Genomic DNA, 14503 nt, shown 5'->3' on the forward strand with positions numbered 1-14503 from the left:
AACACAACACATCTAATAGTCATATGCAAGACGCTTACAATAAAAACTATTACTTAACCATTATCTTTTTAGCAAAAGTAGTAAAAATACATTTCTTTTATTTCCGTGAACTTTTTTCTCTATGATTTTTTTCCTGTCCTTTTACTATAATCTTTTTCCGTGAACATTTCACCTGTCTTTTCCCGTTGCGACTTTTTTCCTGCGACTTTTTTTTCTGCTTAATGTATTAGCCTACCCACACACTCTCATAAAGCATTCATTTCTAAGCCATTTCACATTTTTCCTTATGGTCAAGTATAAGAGACACACCACAATAAAAACCACGCGGACACACAAAGGACACAATGTTTATTGTTGTCAAGTCTAACTTCTTTTCGTCACTTCCGCTGCACAGCCCCGTTTGTATAGGTAGGTCATGGAGACTGTATGATTGCTGGAGTCTTTGGCCACGAGAGCGCCTTGTCCATACAGCTGCCTGCAAGTGCATTGGTAACTGGGAAATAGGGGCAAGAAAATTATAAGATATCATAGGCAATGTTACAGGCAGGTAGGGGGTGGGAGGGAGGGGGTAGGGGAGAACACATTAAGGAAGGGTAGATGTGACTGAGATAATTTTTAGATGTGACTGAGATAACAGGTGGATGTGACTGAGATAACAGGTGGATGTGACTGAGATAACAGGTGGATGTGACTGAGATAACAGGTGGATGTGACTTAGATAACAGGTGGATGTGACTGAGATAACAGGTGGATGTGACTTAGATAACAGGTGGATGTGACTGAGATAACAGGTGGATGTGACTGAGATAACAGGTTGATGTAACTCAGATAACAGGTGGATGTGACTGAGATAACAGGTGGATGTGACTGAGATAATTTTTGGATGTGACTGAGATAACAGGTGGATGTAACTCAGATAACAGGTGGATGTGACTGAGATAACAGGTGGATGTGACTGAGATAATTTTTGGATGTGACTGAGATAACAGGTGGATGTGACTGAGATAACAGGTGGATGTGACTGAGATAACAGGTGAATGTGACTGAGATAACAGGTGGATGTGACTGAGATAACAGCTGGATGTTACTGAGATAACATGTGGATGTGACTGATATAACAGGTGGATGTGACTGAGATAACAGCCGGATGTGACTTAGATAACAGGTGGATGTGAATGAGATAACAGATGGATGTGACTGAGATAACAGGTGGATGTGACTGAGATAACAGGTTGATGTGACTTAGATAACAGGTGGATGTGACTGAGATAACAGCTGGATGTGACTGAGATAACAGGTGGATGTGACTGAGATAACAGGTGGATGTGACTGAGATAATTTTTGGATGTGACTGAGATAACAGGTGGATGTGACTGAGATAACAGGTGGATGTGACTGAGATAACAGGTGAATGTGACTGAGATAACAGGTGGATGTGACCTAGATAACAGGTGGATGTGACCTAGATAACAGGTGGATGTGACTGAGATAACAGGTGGATGTGACTGAGATAACAGGTGCATGTGACTGAGATAACAGGTGGATGTGACTGAGATAACAGGTGGATGTGACTGAGATAACAGATGGATGTGACTGAGATAACAGGTTGTTGTGACTGAGAAAACAGGGGATGTAACAAAGATAACAAACAGAACTGCCAATGTTGCTATTGATTGTCGTTACCTAGCAGGACTAAATCTACAATTGTTGTTTTTTTTATTGTTGATTAGAAGAACAGCAACAAATAATGCAGCAATTAGGTATATACTTATGGTGTTGTGTAGTAGTTAAGAGGTTTGAAATAAGTTGTTCATCGTTTGCATTGTCTAAACTTCTATTAGTGTCGTTTATACCAATTTTCAAATAATTCCATCTTTCTGCTCTATATACTTTCTCGTACTCAAAAATTAAATGAAATTGTAAGTTTTCGCCGCTGTATGTCTCCCCTATTTTATCGTATACGGAATATAAAGGACGCATTGTAATCGTGCAAAAATCAAAATCGAGCTTTTGATAAATTGTGTGTATGTAAACACGATAACTTTTGTACGTAGTTTTTTTATCAGCTTTTGGGGGATTACGGGGACTTACTCCACTTCTACTTTCTCAAAAGCCTATAACTTTTAAGTTAGGTAGACGAAATTTCAAGTAAAAGTATTTTATTATGTGCAAAGGATTATGTCAGCTTATGAGCTGTTTCCGGTAACCGGAAGCGCTACTCTACTTTATTTCCGTAAGAGCACGATAACTGAAGTACTGTTTAGTAGGTAGACGAAACTCATATAAGATCTTCCACGTAGATTATGCTAAAAAAAATTTGATTGACCTCCGACAGTGGCGTAGGCAGGAAGGGGGGAGAGTTACCGCCCCCCATCGGAAAATGTTGTGTCCCCCCCCCCCCCCGAAAATATCAAGTACCCCCCCCCCCCCCCCCCCACTTTAAGTGCTCCATATGTTGCTGAAGATACTGATCTCATAATCTTTTTGGTGGGAGTTACAAAATATATTGAAACAAATACAGTAGAATATGGAATAAAGCAGCAGAGGCGTAGCGACCCCTACGGGCGCCCGGGGACAAACTTTCAATTTGCCCCCCCCCCCCCCCGTTTTATTTTTTAATATTTATTATTCAAAACTGCAGTTAAAATGAGCTTTTAATATTTTTTCCAAAACATTTTGGTGCCCCTAGGGTCGGCGCCCAGGGACATATGTACCCACCCGCCCCTCCATCGTTACGCCTCTGTAAAGCAGTTTTTTTCTGAGAAATAGAAACTTACTCTTCAGTTTTGATGCCGGGACCACAGTCCTGAGTGGAGATGCACCGGTACGTTTTGATACTCTGCCGTACATCCGACGTCTGAATAACGTAGTAACGTATACCATTGCTGTCTACATGCGGGGGCTGTACCGTCTCTTCTATCGTACCGCACAGCATTGAGCGTGTGGAGGGTGCCTGAATGTATACACAAAGTTAAGGTGCCAGTTATTTACATGCTTTTACGCATACAGATATAAGCACTTACACGCCCGCACTCTCTCACACAAATAGGGATTGTTAGTTGATTTTGTGGTGACTGGTTGAAGTAAGGAGCATCTACAAGTTTGGGTTAGATATCTAATCAATGTTTTTTAGTTACTTTTAGAATAAATTTTTAAGACTTTTTTTTTTAATCAAATAAGCTTGCAAAATAATTTTTTTAAACAGTTTACTAACTTGTTATAGATATTTTTCAAAGTCGGAAAAAATTTTTTTATAGTTCTTTTATGAGTCATAGACCCTACCTGTCTACGTATCTTGACCGGTATCAGTTGGTCCTGTTCCATATCTCCAGGTTGTCGTTTTTCAGATGGAAATGCTGGAAAGAAAAATGTCGTTACTAGTTCAACTTTTTGTATGTGCTAAATTGCTCCTTCTGTAGCGGTGGTGGATTAATGGGGGGGGGGGGGGTAGTCAGGCAACAGCACAGGGCCCTCAATATTTACAGGCCCAAACGTGATGGTATATTTACATTTCATTTTGTTTGCTTTGATTTCAAGGTATTATGCTTATAGTATATCACAAAGAAGGTGACCATTCCACGTTCCTATCCCAAAAATTTTATTATGTTATTTTAGCACAGACCATGACGCCTCAGATTATATAACATTCGTGTAAACCTGCACTTCCATAAAACATGAAATTATTTTAAAGCATTTAAATTAAAGTCAATGATATATCACATACCTCTATGTCTCTCATTCACCATAAAATATAATATAACAAAAATAATAAACCACCTTTAACCCTTCGTGTTATATATTAATACATAAAAGATATTAAAGAGATTACATGAGCAAACGATTCATTCATTATAATATCTAAAGAATGGAATGAGATTTGTTTCTATTATTTTTTACAGCATGTAATCGAAACTTAACGTTTATTCTGACATTGAACATCAAAACTTCAGTATAGGGCTTTGTCGCCCAACCAGTTCGCGTAAAACAGGAGCTGATTCTCATCGAATTATGACATTCCGTTTTCGGAAACCAAAACTAAACCCATATCGCATTACTAGTAGAAACGGCGTAAACCGATAGCGTATTACCATTTTTTGAGGTTATCTATTTCTTCGACCCCAGCATGTAAGCATTGTATAAGTTTATTTCTTTGACCACGGGGTATAAACATTGTGTGCTTGGCACTATATCCAGCCTCATCACCAGTAGCGTAGAGAGGGGGGGGGGCATATGTCCCCGGGCGCCGACCTTAGGGGGCGTTAAAATGGGTTGGAATAATAAATTGAAAGGTTGAGGGGGGTGTAAATTGAAAGGTTGAGGAGGGGGGGGGGGTGCAAATCGAAAAGTTTGTCCCCGGGCGCCGGGAATGGTCGCTACGCCTCTGCTCATCACACTTCCAAACTCCTGGCGAGCCCGGAGACCTAAACCAAAACATTACGGCTACTAAAAGATTCAAGCAAATATCTACTGTACCCAGCATGTATGTACATGTATGTTCGAGCAAATGCAATTCTTAATCTTCTTCTTCTTCTTCGTTCTTAATTATTATTGTTGAAGGGGATCGAGATTTATCTGCCAGTGGGTTTGAACTCAAGACTTTGTTCGAATTTATCAACCATGAGCTTTTTGCTAACTCGACCACGCCCCCAACACAATTAAGCGTTACGTGTCAACTGGTTATGCGCCTTTGAGGCCATTGACTCCGATTTCAGCTTGCTTTTTCTTTTTGGATTTGCTTCCATAGCCTTTGTCCAACTAAGAACAAACTACAAGGCAGCAGTTGTTAGATTTTGGAGTTGTCTCTCCTAGAAGAGTGGCTGTCCCCAGCTAACGAGCCTCATCATAATGAAATAGCAACTTGTAATAAACAAGTTTTCACAATTTAGATGCATGTTCAATAGTTTCTAAGATCTGAGGTCCCATTGTGTAGAGCGAGGTAAAGAGCGAAAGTAAAATTTACAGTTGAATGTTTTCTACTGCTAGTACTGTGATAGTACGTGATACCTGAACCAAAAGATTGATTGATGCGATTTGGTCACAGCAGTTTTATTTTAGACTAGCGCACATTGAAGGAGCTGAAGTTCTATTCGTTTTCAGGTGGGGGCAAGCATAACGACGGCTTTAGTGGGGCGAGTATAACGACGGTTGTAGTGGGGCAAGTATAACGACGCCTGTAGTGGGGCAAGTATAACGACGGCTGTAGTGGGGCAAGTATAACGACGGCTGTAGTGGGGCAAGTATAACGAAGCCTGTAGTGGGGCGAGTATAACGAGGCCTGTAGTGGGGCGAGTATAACGAGGCCTGTAGTGGGGCAAGTATAACGACGGCTGTAGTGGGGCAAGTATAACGACGGCTGTAGTGGGGCAAGTATAACGACGGCTGTAGTGGGGCAAGTATAACGAGGCCTGTAGTGGGACAAGTATAACGAAGCCTGTAGTGGGACAAGTATAACGAAACCTGTAGTGGGACAAGTATAACGAAGCCTGCAGTGGGGCAAGTATAACGACGGCTGTAGTGGGGCAAGTATAACGAAGCCTGTAGTGGGGCAAGTATAACGAAGCCTGAAGTGGGGCAAGTATACCCACGGCTGTAGTGGGGGCGAGTATACCCACGGCTGTAGTGGGGGGGGGGGCATATTAGCCACTGAGTTTATTCGTTCTACCTACCATTCATCATCACTCGTTATAGATAAAGTAATCCCAGGCACCGTGTTTGTCTTTAAACATTAATGACGCCAGAATTTAAACATACGGTAATAACATAAGCAACTAACATTAGGCTATGTTGATGTTGCAAGGTATTTTGCACATCAATAACTGAAGATGTTTTACATACCACCGATCCCATTTAACTCTATAAAACATTTTTTTAGATTCCAACACACCATCTACGATAACCTAACTTAGATCAATGAACAATGTAACATTTCAAGTAAACGCCGACCCCAACTCCACGTCACCCCTTACCGCACTCCGTTAAAAAACGGTAGTTTTTAAAATGTTACGATTTTCAAAAATAAACTGCCGGAAACCATCTTTAAAAAATTCTCCATGGTGAAACAAAAACAAAACAATTTATTTTGTTTACAAGAAAACAATGTTTTAAGTTGGAAGTTTTCAACTTACTTATCAACCCATTATAGCAGCAGAACCTTTGCCCCAAAAAAAGGAATAAAAATAAACAAAGGCAGTGGTATATTACTCAATAGCATCCATTATCCCACGTAAAGTAATACACTTAGGCAGTGGTGTATTACTCAATAGCATACATAATACACTTAGATGATACATCACCCCTATAATGAATATTGTCATCATCTTATTTCGTTTGTGTCCAAGACACATGGGTCACATGAACTAAATGAATAAGAGTTCATCTGCTTCACAAGACCTCTGTATACAGGGCGATAGTGTAGTCAGCAATATGCCCAGCCGCCTTCGTTTCCCTAACGTGAATCAGGTACCCATTAGAGCTGGGTAGACTCAGAGACGTCCTACAGACTTCAGCCCAAATGTGTATACTATCTGTGCAATCCCTTCACTGACTTCATGTCTTAAATAACGTAATCAGTTGCCATGACAACTGACACAAACACAAAGACTTACCGGAGATGGCGCTCAGACAGAAGCCGAGAAGAACGATAACAGCCCAGGAAGACATAGCAGCAGACGATCTCTCTACAGTCGCAGGCCCAAGTGCAAGTGTTGATCAACTGTTGTCCCCCTTTACATATAAATCTAGATCAGTTCAAAGAAAAACATTCTAACAACTTTTTTAGCGCAATTTCCATAGTGACAAGTGCGATTATTTTTTTAAATCACTGGCCTTTTATTAGGGGCGTGGTATGAAATGATGTAGTGGTGGGGTTCTAAATTAAGTTGAGTCAGTTGTAGAATTATTTACTTGGTAGTGTGTTATCAGTTCTTCCGCCATTCACTCATTAGTTTAGACCAGTGGTTCTTAATCTGGGTTCGATCGAACCCCAGGAGTTCAGTGATTCAGTCTCAGGGTTTCCGCAGAGGTCAATACACGCACCCGACTCCTATGTTTCGCAATCGGATTTCGTTGGCGCGTACGATAAAAATTATTAAGAAGGGTTCGGTGAATGTGAATACAGAGTTTCTTCCAGGCATCTCTTCGAGGGGGCAAAGCCCCCCCCCCCCCCCCCCCCCGAACGAAATGAAATTTATGTAATTTATTTATATATAGAAAATATATACTTTTAACGATGTCCGCCCACCCCCCCCCCCCCCGAAGACAGTCTACCGCGCCCCCCCCCCCCCCCCCCCGATTGGACTTCATCGGCGTGTAAAGAATAAATTATATAATTAAACCCTTTTCGGAACAATGCATTATCTATGTCGTTACCAGTATAAACTTGAAACTTTGGGGCGGGGGCGGACTGAAATTGTCGGGTGGGAAGGGGGGGGGGGTCGGACACTAGTAAACGTGCTACCCCCCCCCCTTCCCCCGCCAAGAGATGCCTGAAAGAAACTCTAATAACCAGTCAATGTGAAGTCAAGTAACCCTCTTCTGCAATATCCAGAGTGCCGCCCATGTTCGCTTCCCAACACACGTGTCCCCAAACACAATTTCCCATAACACAAACACAACACATGATGAGATTAGACTCAACATCTGTTGACAGCTAAACATAAACAAACCATATGAGTTGTAGCAGGGACTCGACTTAAAGAACAACTCTGATAACAAATTTTCGTCGGAGCAAAACATTTTCAGGGTACGAGCAAGAACTTGCAAATACAACAACTCATACGAACCCCAATAAATCACATATATCACAAAACACACCTATAACAACTCACACATACAATAGCATACACATATAGGTACTCAATAATATGACACACATACCTTCGACAACTCATCCATACAACTAATACAAAACCATACAACAATTCACACATACCTCAGCAACACCTTAAATATTTATCTACTCACACATACAACACCTCACACATACAACACCTCACACATACAACACATCACACATACAACACATCACACATACAACACCTCACACATACAACACATCACACATATAACACCTCACACATACAACACCTCACATATTTATCTACTCACACATACAACACATCACACATACAACACCTCACACATACAACACATCACACATACAACACCTCACACATTTATCTACTCGCACATACAACACCTCACACATACAACACATCACACATACAACACCTCACACATTTATCTACTCGCACATACAACACCTCAAAAATACAACACGTCATACATACAACACCTCACACATATAACACCTCACACATTTATCAACTGATACATACAACACCTCACACATTTATCTACTCGCACATACAACACCTCAAAAATACAACACGTCATACATACAACACCTCACACATACAACACCTCACACATACAACACCTCACACATACAACACCTCACACATACAACACCTCACACATACAACACCTCACACATACAACACCTCACACATACAACACCTAACACATTTATCTACTCACACATACAACACCTCACACATTTATCTACTCACACATACAACACCTCACACATTTATCTACTCACACATACAACACCTCACACATACAACACCTCACACATATAACACCTCACATATTTATCTACTCACACATACAACACCTCACACATTTATCTACTCACACATACAACACCTCACACATACAACACCTCACACATACAACACCTCACACATTTATCTACTCACACATACAACACCTCACACATACAACACCTCACACATATAACACCTCACATATTTATCTACTCACACATACAACACCTCACACATACAACACCTCACACATATAACACCTCACATATTTATCTACTCACACATACACCTCACAAATACAACACGTCATACATACAACACCTCACACATATAACACCTCACACATTTATCAACTGATACATACAACACCTCACACATTTATCTACTCGCACATACAACACCTCAAAAATACAACACGTCATACATACAACACCTCACACATACAACACCTCACACATTTATCTACTCACACATTTATCAACTGACACATACAACACCTAACACATTTATCTACTCACACATACAACACCTCACACATACAACACCTAACACATACAACACCTCACACATACAACACCTCACACATACAACACCTCACACATACAACACCTCACACATACAACACCTCACACATACAACACCTCACACATACAACACCTCACACATACAACACCTAACACATTTATCTACTCACACATACAACACACCGTACACTACCTCAACCCACCACACAATGACACAGCGGAGCGGATCGTACCCCCGCCGCCACGATTGCCACCTCCCCACACTAAACACCCATCAGGAACCACATACAGGCTTATGGACGCCCAACACACTCAAGAACGGAGACGAACTGAAAACTTACGAGCCACATGTCACATACTCGCCCATCATATATCTACTGGATCCCTCTGCCTCCTGTGTATGTTGGAAAGGGATCGTGCCTGATTAACATCTAACGAAGTAGCTGTCACAATCTAATGCTTCGGTGATTTCAAGCACCAGCATCTGGCATTGACGAGATAAAGCGGATTGTCAATAAGTTTGTGTTTGGCTTGTTTTGTAATTCTTCTTCTTCGTTTTTCTTTTAGTGTTGGAAGGGATCCTCCGCCAACACAATTATTAGTCTCAAGTGGTTATGCGCCATTGACTACGATTTTGTCCAACCAACAACAAACTACAAGGCAGAGGTTGTTTGATTTTGGAGTTGTCTCTCCTAGAAGAGTGGCTGTCCCCAGCTAACGAGCCTCATCTGCCCGAGGGTTCGAACTCGAGTTTTTCGGTTTAGCAACCATGAGCTTAACCGACTCGAGTGCTATGATAAGCACACCTATTAATTATTTACACAGATATATGTTTGCTATTTTTAACCTAACGTACTAGCAAGCGAATATTGAACAAAATTAATATTATTAATCTGTATTAATCTCGCAACATGTATTCTGTTGTACTTTGAAGGAACTAATCTTCAATTCTTTGTCAGGTGCTCAGAAGCTGAATACTTTTTTCCTATCCATAATCCTTGTGGCCATGTTTTGCAAGTAAATTATAATTATCAGCCTACATATTGTCCAAATTTAAGATATAGGTCAGATTAGGTGGATTAATTACTTCCAGGTAATATTAAAATGCTTTTATAACAGCCTTTACTCCAACCCTGGATACCTCAACATAAAACAAAGTTGGTTGTAAAACCCCACTACTTCCTTCGTTTGTTTCTATTTGTTTTCTAAGACGAAGAAGAAATTGTACAAATGTTCCAAAGCTATGCTCAACATTGACCAAAAGATCACAGCTTTTTACTGTCACTGACAGAATTAAGCGAGACCATTCATCACAATCCTTCATCAGTAAGGCAAGATCTATATGCTTGCCTTATGTCTTAAAACTTGTTTCAAAGGTAGGAATTCACATCTGATAACCAGTACACATTCAGTACTAACCTAATGTGTTTTGTAATATAAACAAAAGCATTGTCGCTACATATACTCATTCACAAGCCATGTGATACCATTAAAGCATGAAGGTAGTATTGACGTTCAAAGGACAGAATAAGTACAAATGTGCCATTGTTAATGGCTACACAAAAAGATATCATTAAACAAGTAATGGGGGAAGCAGATAAAGCCTGTGGGGATTCCAGCAAACAAAATGTATAGCTAACTAGGGGATAATTTCTTTAATTTTATTTGTCACACACAGAAACCAGTAGCATCCAAATGTCAGATGTAGCCAAGTGTGCCACAACATGCTATGCCATCTCTTGCTTACACTAAACTACATCTCTCAACCAGTCGTCCTATGGCCACCGACTGGGCAGTACAGTGTTGTAATCAAGGATTTCTCCCAGTATCATCGTTAGGCACGAGGCCAGAATGGTGATACCATCAGAAAACAACTAACACAGCCCTAGCAATGATCATAGGACAACCATATCACACACAAAAGACGTCTACATTCTGGATGATACCAGGTCCCTGAAACAGATGAGTTGCCTTTCACAAACACATTTTTTTTAAAAAAGGAATTTTATTAAATAACTCTCTGGTTAATCAATTTATTTAACAAATCCTGGCGTCAAATAAAAAAATCTCTAAGGTATAATTTAGATCTATCTACTATTATGAACCAGTCAGCCACTGGTTGTTTGAAGCTGGTTTAGACATTTACATTGAGCTTAACCAATACTGAATGTTCACACAGAGATAGAAGATGCCCAATCTCTACACAAACACCCCTCTCCTTTTGTCACATCGTCCAATAGAAAATTTCTATTTACGCTGTCACACCAATGACACCACAGGCCAGACGAGGACCGGCGTTTCCTGTCTTTAAACTTTCCTCATTGCCTCCTTTGCCCAAGTCATCTTCTTTCTCGTGCACCTGACAAGATAAATTTTGTGAGACTTATCAAAATTGAATATAGAAACAGAACATTAGATCAACACTCAAGGTAGAAACAACACTGATTACAAACATCAAATAAACTAACCAAATATATGAAAACCCCCACCCCCATATCATTAAGTCAAGACTACCATGAGTGTGATATCAACTAACCACTAAAAAAGACCAATCAATACAAGCTGTTTTTCCTTTTTGAGAATAGTTGTTCAAATAGAACTTACCACCAAGCTTCTCCCAATAATAGAATGTTCTCCAATGAGGGGAATTTGAGTGTCTTTTATGTCAATGGTAGCTGTGCCATCGTCTCCAGCTACTATGTTGCCCAAATCTCCAGCATGCCTGGAATACAATTTTTAAAATTGTGTATTTTCCAAGGAAAAAATAATAAATTTTTCCTTAATATATTATTCTAACAAGTACAGAAAAGACTAACAATCAGAATAAGCATCAATGCAGGCAAGGTACTGAATGTAAGTACACCCATCTTAGACATTCTTATATTTGCTAAGGATTTATTTAATTTTTCTCACCTCTCTTGATCAGCTGGACCTCCGTGATTTTTATTGCAAGGATTAAAGTGGCCTCCAGCACTTATGCATCCTAAAAATAAAAAACAGAATTATTAACTTTTCAAAAACAAGAATTATAATGGGAAATAATTTTTGGATGGAAATCAACCATTGGTCAGTTTTTATTGTCCTCGCTTGTATACTTTTTCTAATCATCATACTTGAGATGTGTAGAAAATAACTGTTAAATCAGTACTGAGTACACAATTCAGCCTAGCAATAAAATATGACTGAAGAGTCTTTGTGTATCCCAATAAAATAGTCACAACTCACCCTTCACCCCAATTAACTGCTTTAAGTTTATTCAATAATGCCATTAACAGTAACTAGATAGAATTATAACTACTTTTATTTTACATGCTAAGTCTTTTTAAATTTTAATTACAATATACACCCAAATTTGAAAAACTCATTATTACAATCTATGCTTTTGATAGACATTTGTTTAAGAAATCCACCAAAATAAGTCTGACTGCTGGCTCAAATTTTTTTAATAATTTCAAAACACACCATTAGTATAGTCACCAAACTGGTGAATATGAAACCCATGATTTCCAGGAGCTAGTCCTTTCACTTGACCACTCACAATAGTTGCAGCACCAGCTTTCTGTGTAGGAATAAATGGCTTATTAGACATAAGGGGTTAAAAGCTAGCAATACTAGTGAAGTTATCTACAGTTGGATAACAGTTTTATTTATCAATGATAATTCAAAATCTTTCAAACATAGGCTTAATGATTAATGGCACTATTAAACATCAAGGTTCTTATAGATCTACAAACAATAGAAACAATATACAATATATTATATTGACATGTGGAGTTTTATACTGTATAATAAAAAAAGCAAGTAGGCCTATCATAAAATCATGTTAATTGTTAATACACTTAAGTGACAAATGCTATTACTAGAACCTACATCTATTACTTTAAATCAAAAGAAAATTTGTTTTGTTTAGGGTTAGCGGTGTATTAACGCTCAACAATTCATTTAACACATGTGGTGGGATGATTATTGATTCATAATTAAATTAATGATTTAGTTAAAGTCTAAACCAGTAAACTGAGAGCTCTTGATCTGTAAGGCCTAGTGAGTAGATCTAGATCTACTAATTATTAATTAAAAAGATAGATAGTAATAAGATAGGGTGATTGATTGCACTTTTTTATACTGTAGGCCGTAGGCCTATTCAGTATTCATTATGAATTATGATGACAGTACACATTACATGTCACATGATGATCAATGATGATTATAAAAAAAAAGCTTAGATCTAGAATTTAGATTCATTCTAGATCTAGATCTATATTCTATAACAAGAGTAGACAATACTTAGACATAAGTAATGATCTAAATTTTAGCTTAGCTAAGCTAAGCTAATCTATAAATATTAAATATAATCTAGACTCTAGTCTAGATGACAGAATCTACTCTAAGTCTAGATCTAGAGAATCTAGATTTCTAGAAGATTCTCCTCATTGATTTGTTTGAGAATTTGAAAGACTCAAAATTAACCTCTTGCGTAAATGTGATGGTGCCTGTAATGCCTTGTGCAGAGCCAGGACTCAACACACAAACTGCTTTAACCATATTCAGACTTAATTTAATGAAGACTCTTCAGCATCAATAACATACGCAGAATTTTACTAAATGTATTGTAATCACTGTGACCCACGGTGACCATGCACTTTTTATATAAGTTTGTTGTTTTGACGCTATCTTTGCCAGAACAACTTATTTACAACTTGCCACATAGTGTAGATTTAGATTTTTATTTGGCCAATGTCTACCTAAGAGGATTTTTTATTTAATTGTAACGGCTGTTTTACTTTTATGACACTTTGTATGCTTCATATTGATAATATAAATCTAGATTCTAGATCATTTGGATTTTTAATGAAATATTCGACAATACCCACACACTTTCCACAGAAGTACATTTATCTGTGTTTAACAAGTAACATATTGAAGATTTTTTTTTGCAATAAAAGGTCTAGATCTATATTGTCTGAATTTTTTAGCAGTGTTTCCCTCAGAAAGTTTTCTATGCTGTGGGGTTGAAATTTAAAGTTATGCGGGGAAGGCGGACTCTCCTTTAACTAGCTGGTTGTAAGAAGTGGTAGGCGAGTCGGTGCCGTGTGGAGTGGTGGGCTCGGATCCAGTCTGGCTAAAGCGACTATGTTTTTTTTCTTAAGACCATATTACATAGCCTACCTGAGTTTACCTTTGGCATTGAAAAAAAATCATTTATGTCTACATCGGGGATACCGTTTGCAAAAAAAAAAAATGGAAGTGGGGGGGGGGGGTGACAACCGACCTAGTTACAGCCAGTGCGGTGCGGTAACTTATGGTGTCAACCCCCACCAAAGAAAAAAAAAAGCATATGATATATGTAAAAGGTTCACGGTTAATAGTAAA

At 38.9% G+C, this 14503-nt stretch overlaps 2 protein-coding genes across 2 annotated transcripts; both read right to left on the reverse strand.

Annotated features, from left to right (window-relative positions):
- Positions 1 to 362: 362 nt before the first annotated feature.
- LOC131956544 (uncharacterized) lies at positions 363 to 6713 on the reverse strand. Its single transcript, XM_059321053.1, has 4 exons — positions 6606 to 6713; positions 3283 to 3356; positions 2778 to 2953; positions 363 to 493 (listed from the first exon to the last, which is right to left on the reverse strand). The coding sequence occupies exons 1-4, from the start codon at positions 6658 to 6660 to the stop codon at positions 364 to 366; spliced, it is 435 nt and encodes a 144-aa protein (XP_059177036.1). The 5' UTR covers positions 6661 to 6713; the 3' UTR covers position 363.
- A 4060-nt stretch (positions 6714 to 10773) lies between these two features.
- Positions 10774 to 13811, reverse strand: LOC131956536 (superoxide dismutase [Cu-Zn]). The gene is made up of 6 exons (XM_059321042.1): positions 13601 to 13811; positions 12596 to 12692; positions 12047 to 12116; positions 11738 to 11855; positions 11389 to 11492; positions 10774 to 11086 (listed from the first exon to the last, which is right to left on the reverse strand). The coding sequence occupies exons 1-6, from the start codon at positions 13673 to 13675 to the stop codon at positions 11062 to 11064; spliced, it is 489 nt and encodes a 162-aa protein (XP_059177025.1). The 5' UTR covers positions 13676 to 13811; the 3' UTR covers positions 10774 to 11061.
- Positions 13812 to 14503: the final 692 nt, after the last annotated feature.

This window comes from Physella acuta, unplaced genomic scaffold, assembly GCF_028476545.2.
Source record: "Physella acuta isolate Inbredline_101_S28 unplaced genomic scaffold, ASM2847654v3 ptg001157l, whole genome shotgun sequence".
Classification (NCBI taxonomy): Eukaryota; Metazoa; Mollusca; class Gastropoda; family Physidae; genus Physella; species Physella acuta.

What these genes read in the sequence shown, in the direction of transcription:
- LOC131956544 (XM_059321053.1), bottom strand. Translation starts at nt 6,660, where the DNA reads ATGTCTTCCTGGGCTGTTATCGTTCTTCTCGGCTTCTGTCTGAGCGCC. An exon ending in CTGTCTGAGCGCCATCTCCG is followed by an intron (nt 3,357 to 6,605) that starts GTAAGTCTTTGT and finishes TTTTCTTTCCAG; the next exon opens with CATTTCCATCTGAAAAACGA. An exon ending in CGGTCAAGATACGTAGACAG is followed by an intron (nt 2,954 to 3,282) that starts GTAGGGTCTATG and finishes GTATACATTCAG; the next exon opens with GCACCCTCCACACGCTCAAT.
- LOC131956536 (XM_059321042.1), bottom strand. Translation starts at nt 13,675, where the DNA reads ATGGTTAAAGCAGTTTGTGTGTTGAGTCCTGGCTCTGCACAAGGCATT. An exon ending in CCATCACATTTACGCAAGAG is followed by an intron (nt 12,693 to 13,600) that starts GTTAATTTTGAG and finishes ATTCCTACACAG; the next exon opens with AAAGCTGGTGCTGCAACTAT. An exon ending in GGTCCAGCTGATCAAGAGAG is followed by an intron (nt 11,856 to 12,046) that starts GTGAGAAAAATT and finishes ATTGTATTCCAG; the next exon opens with GCATGCTGGAGATTTGGGCA.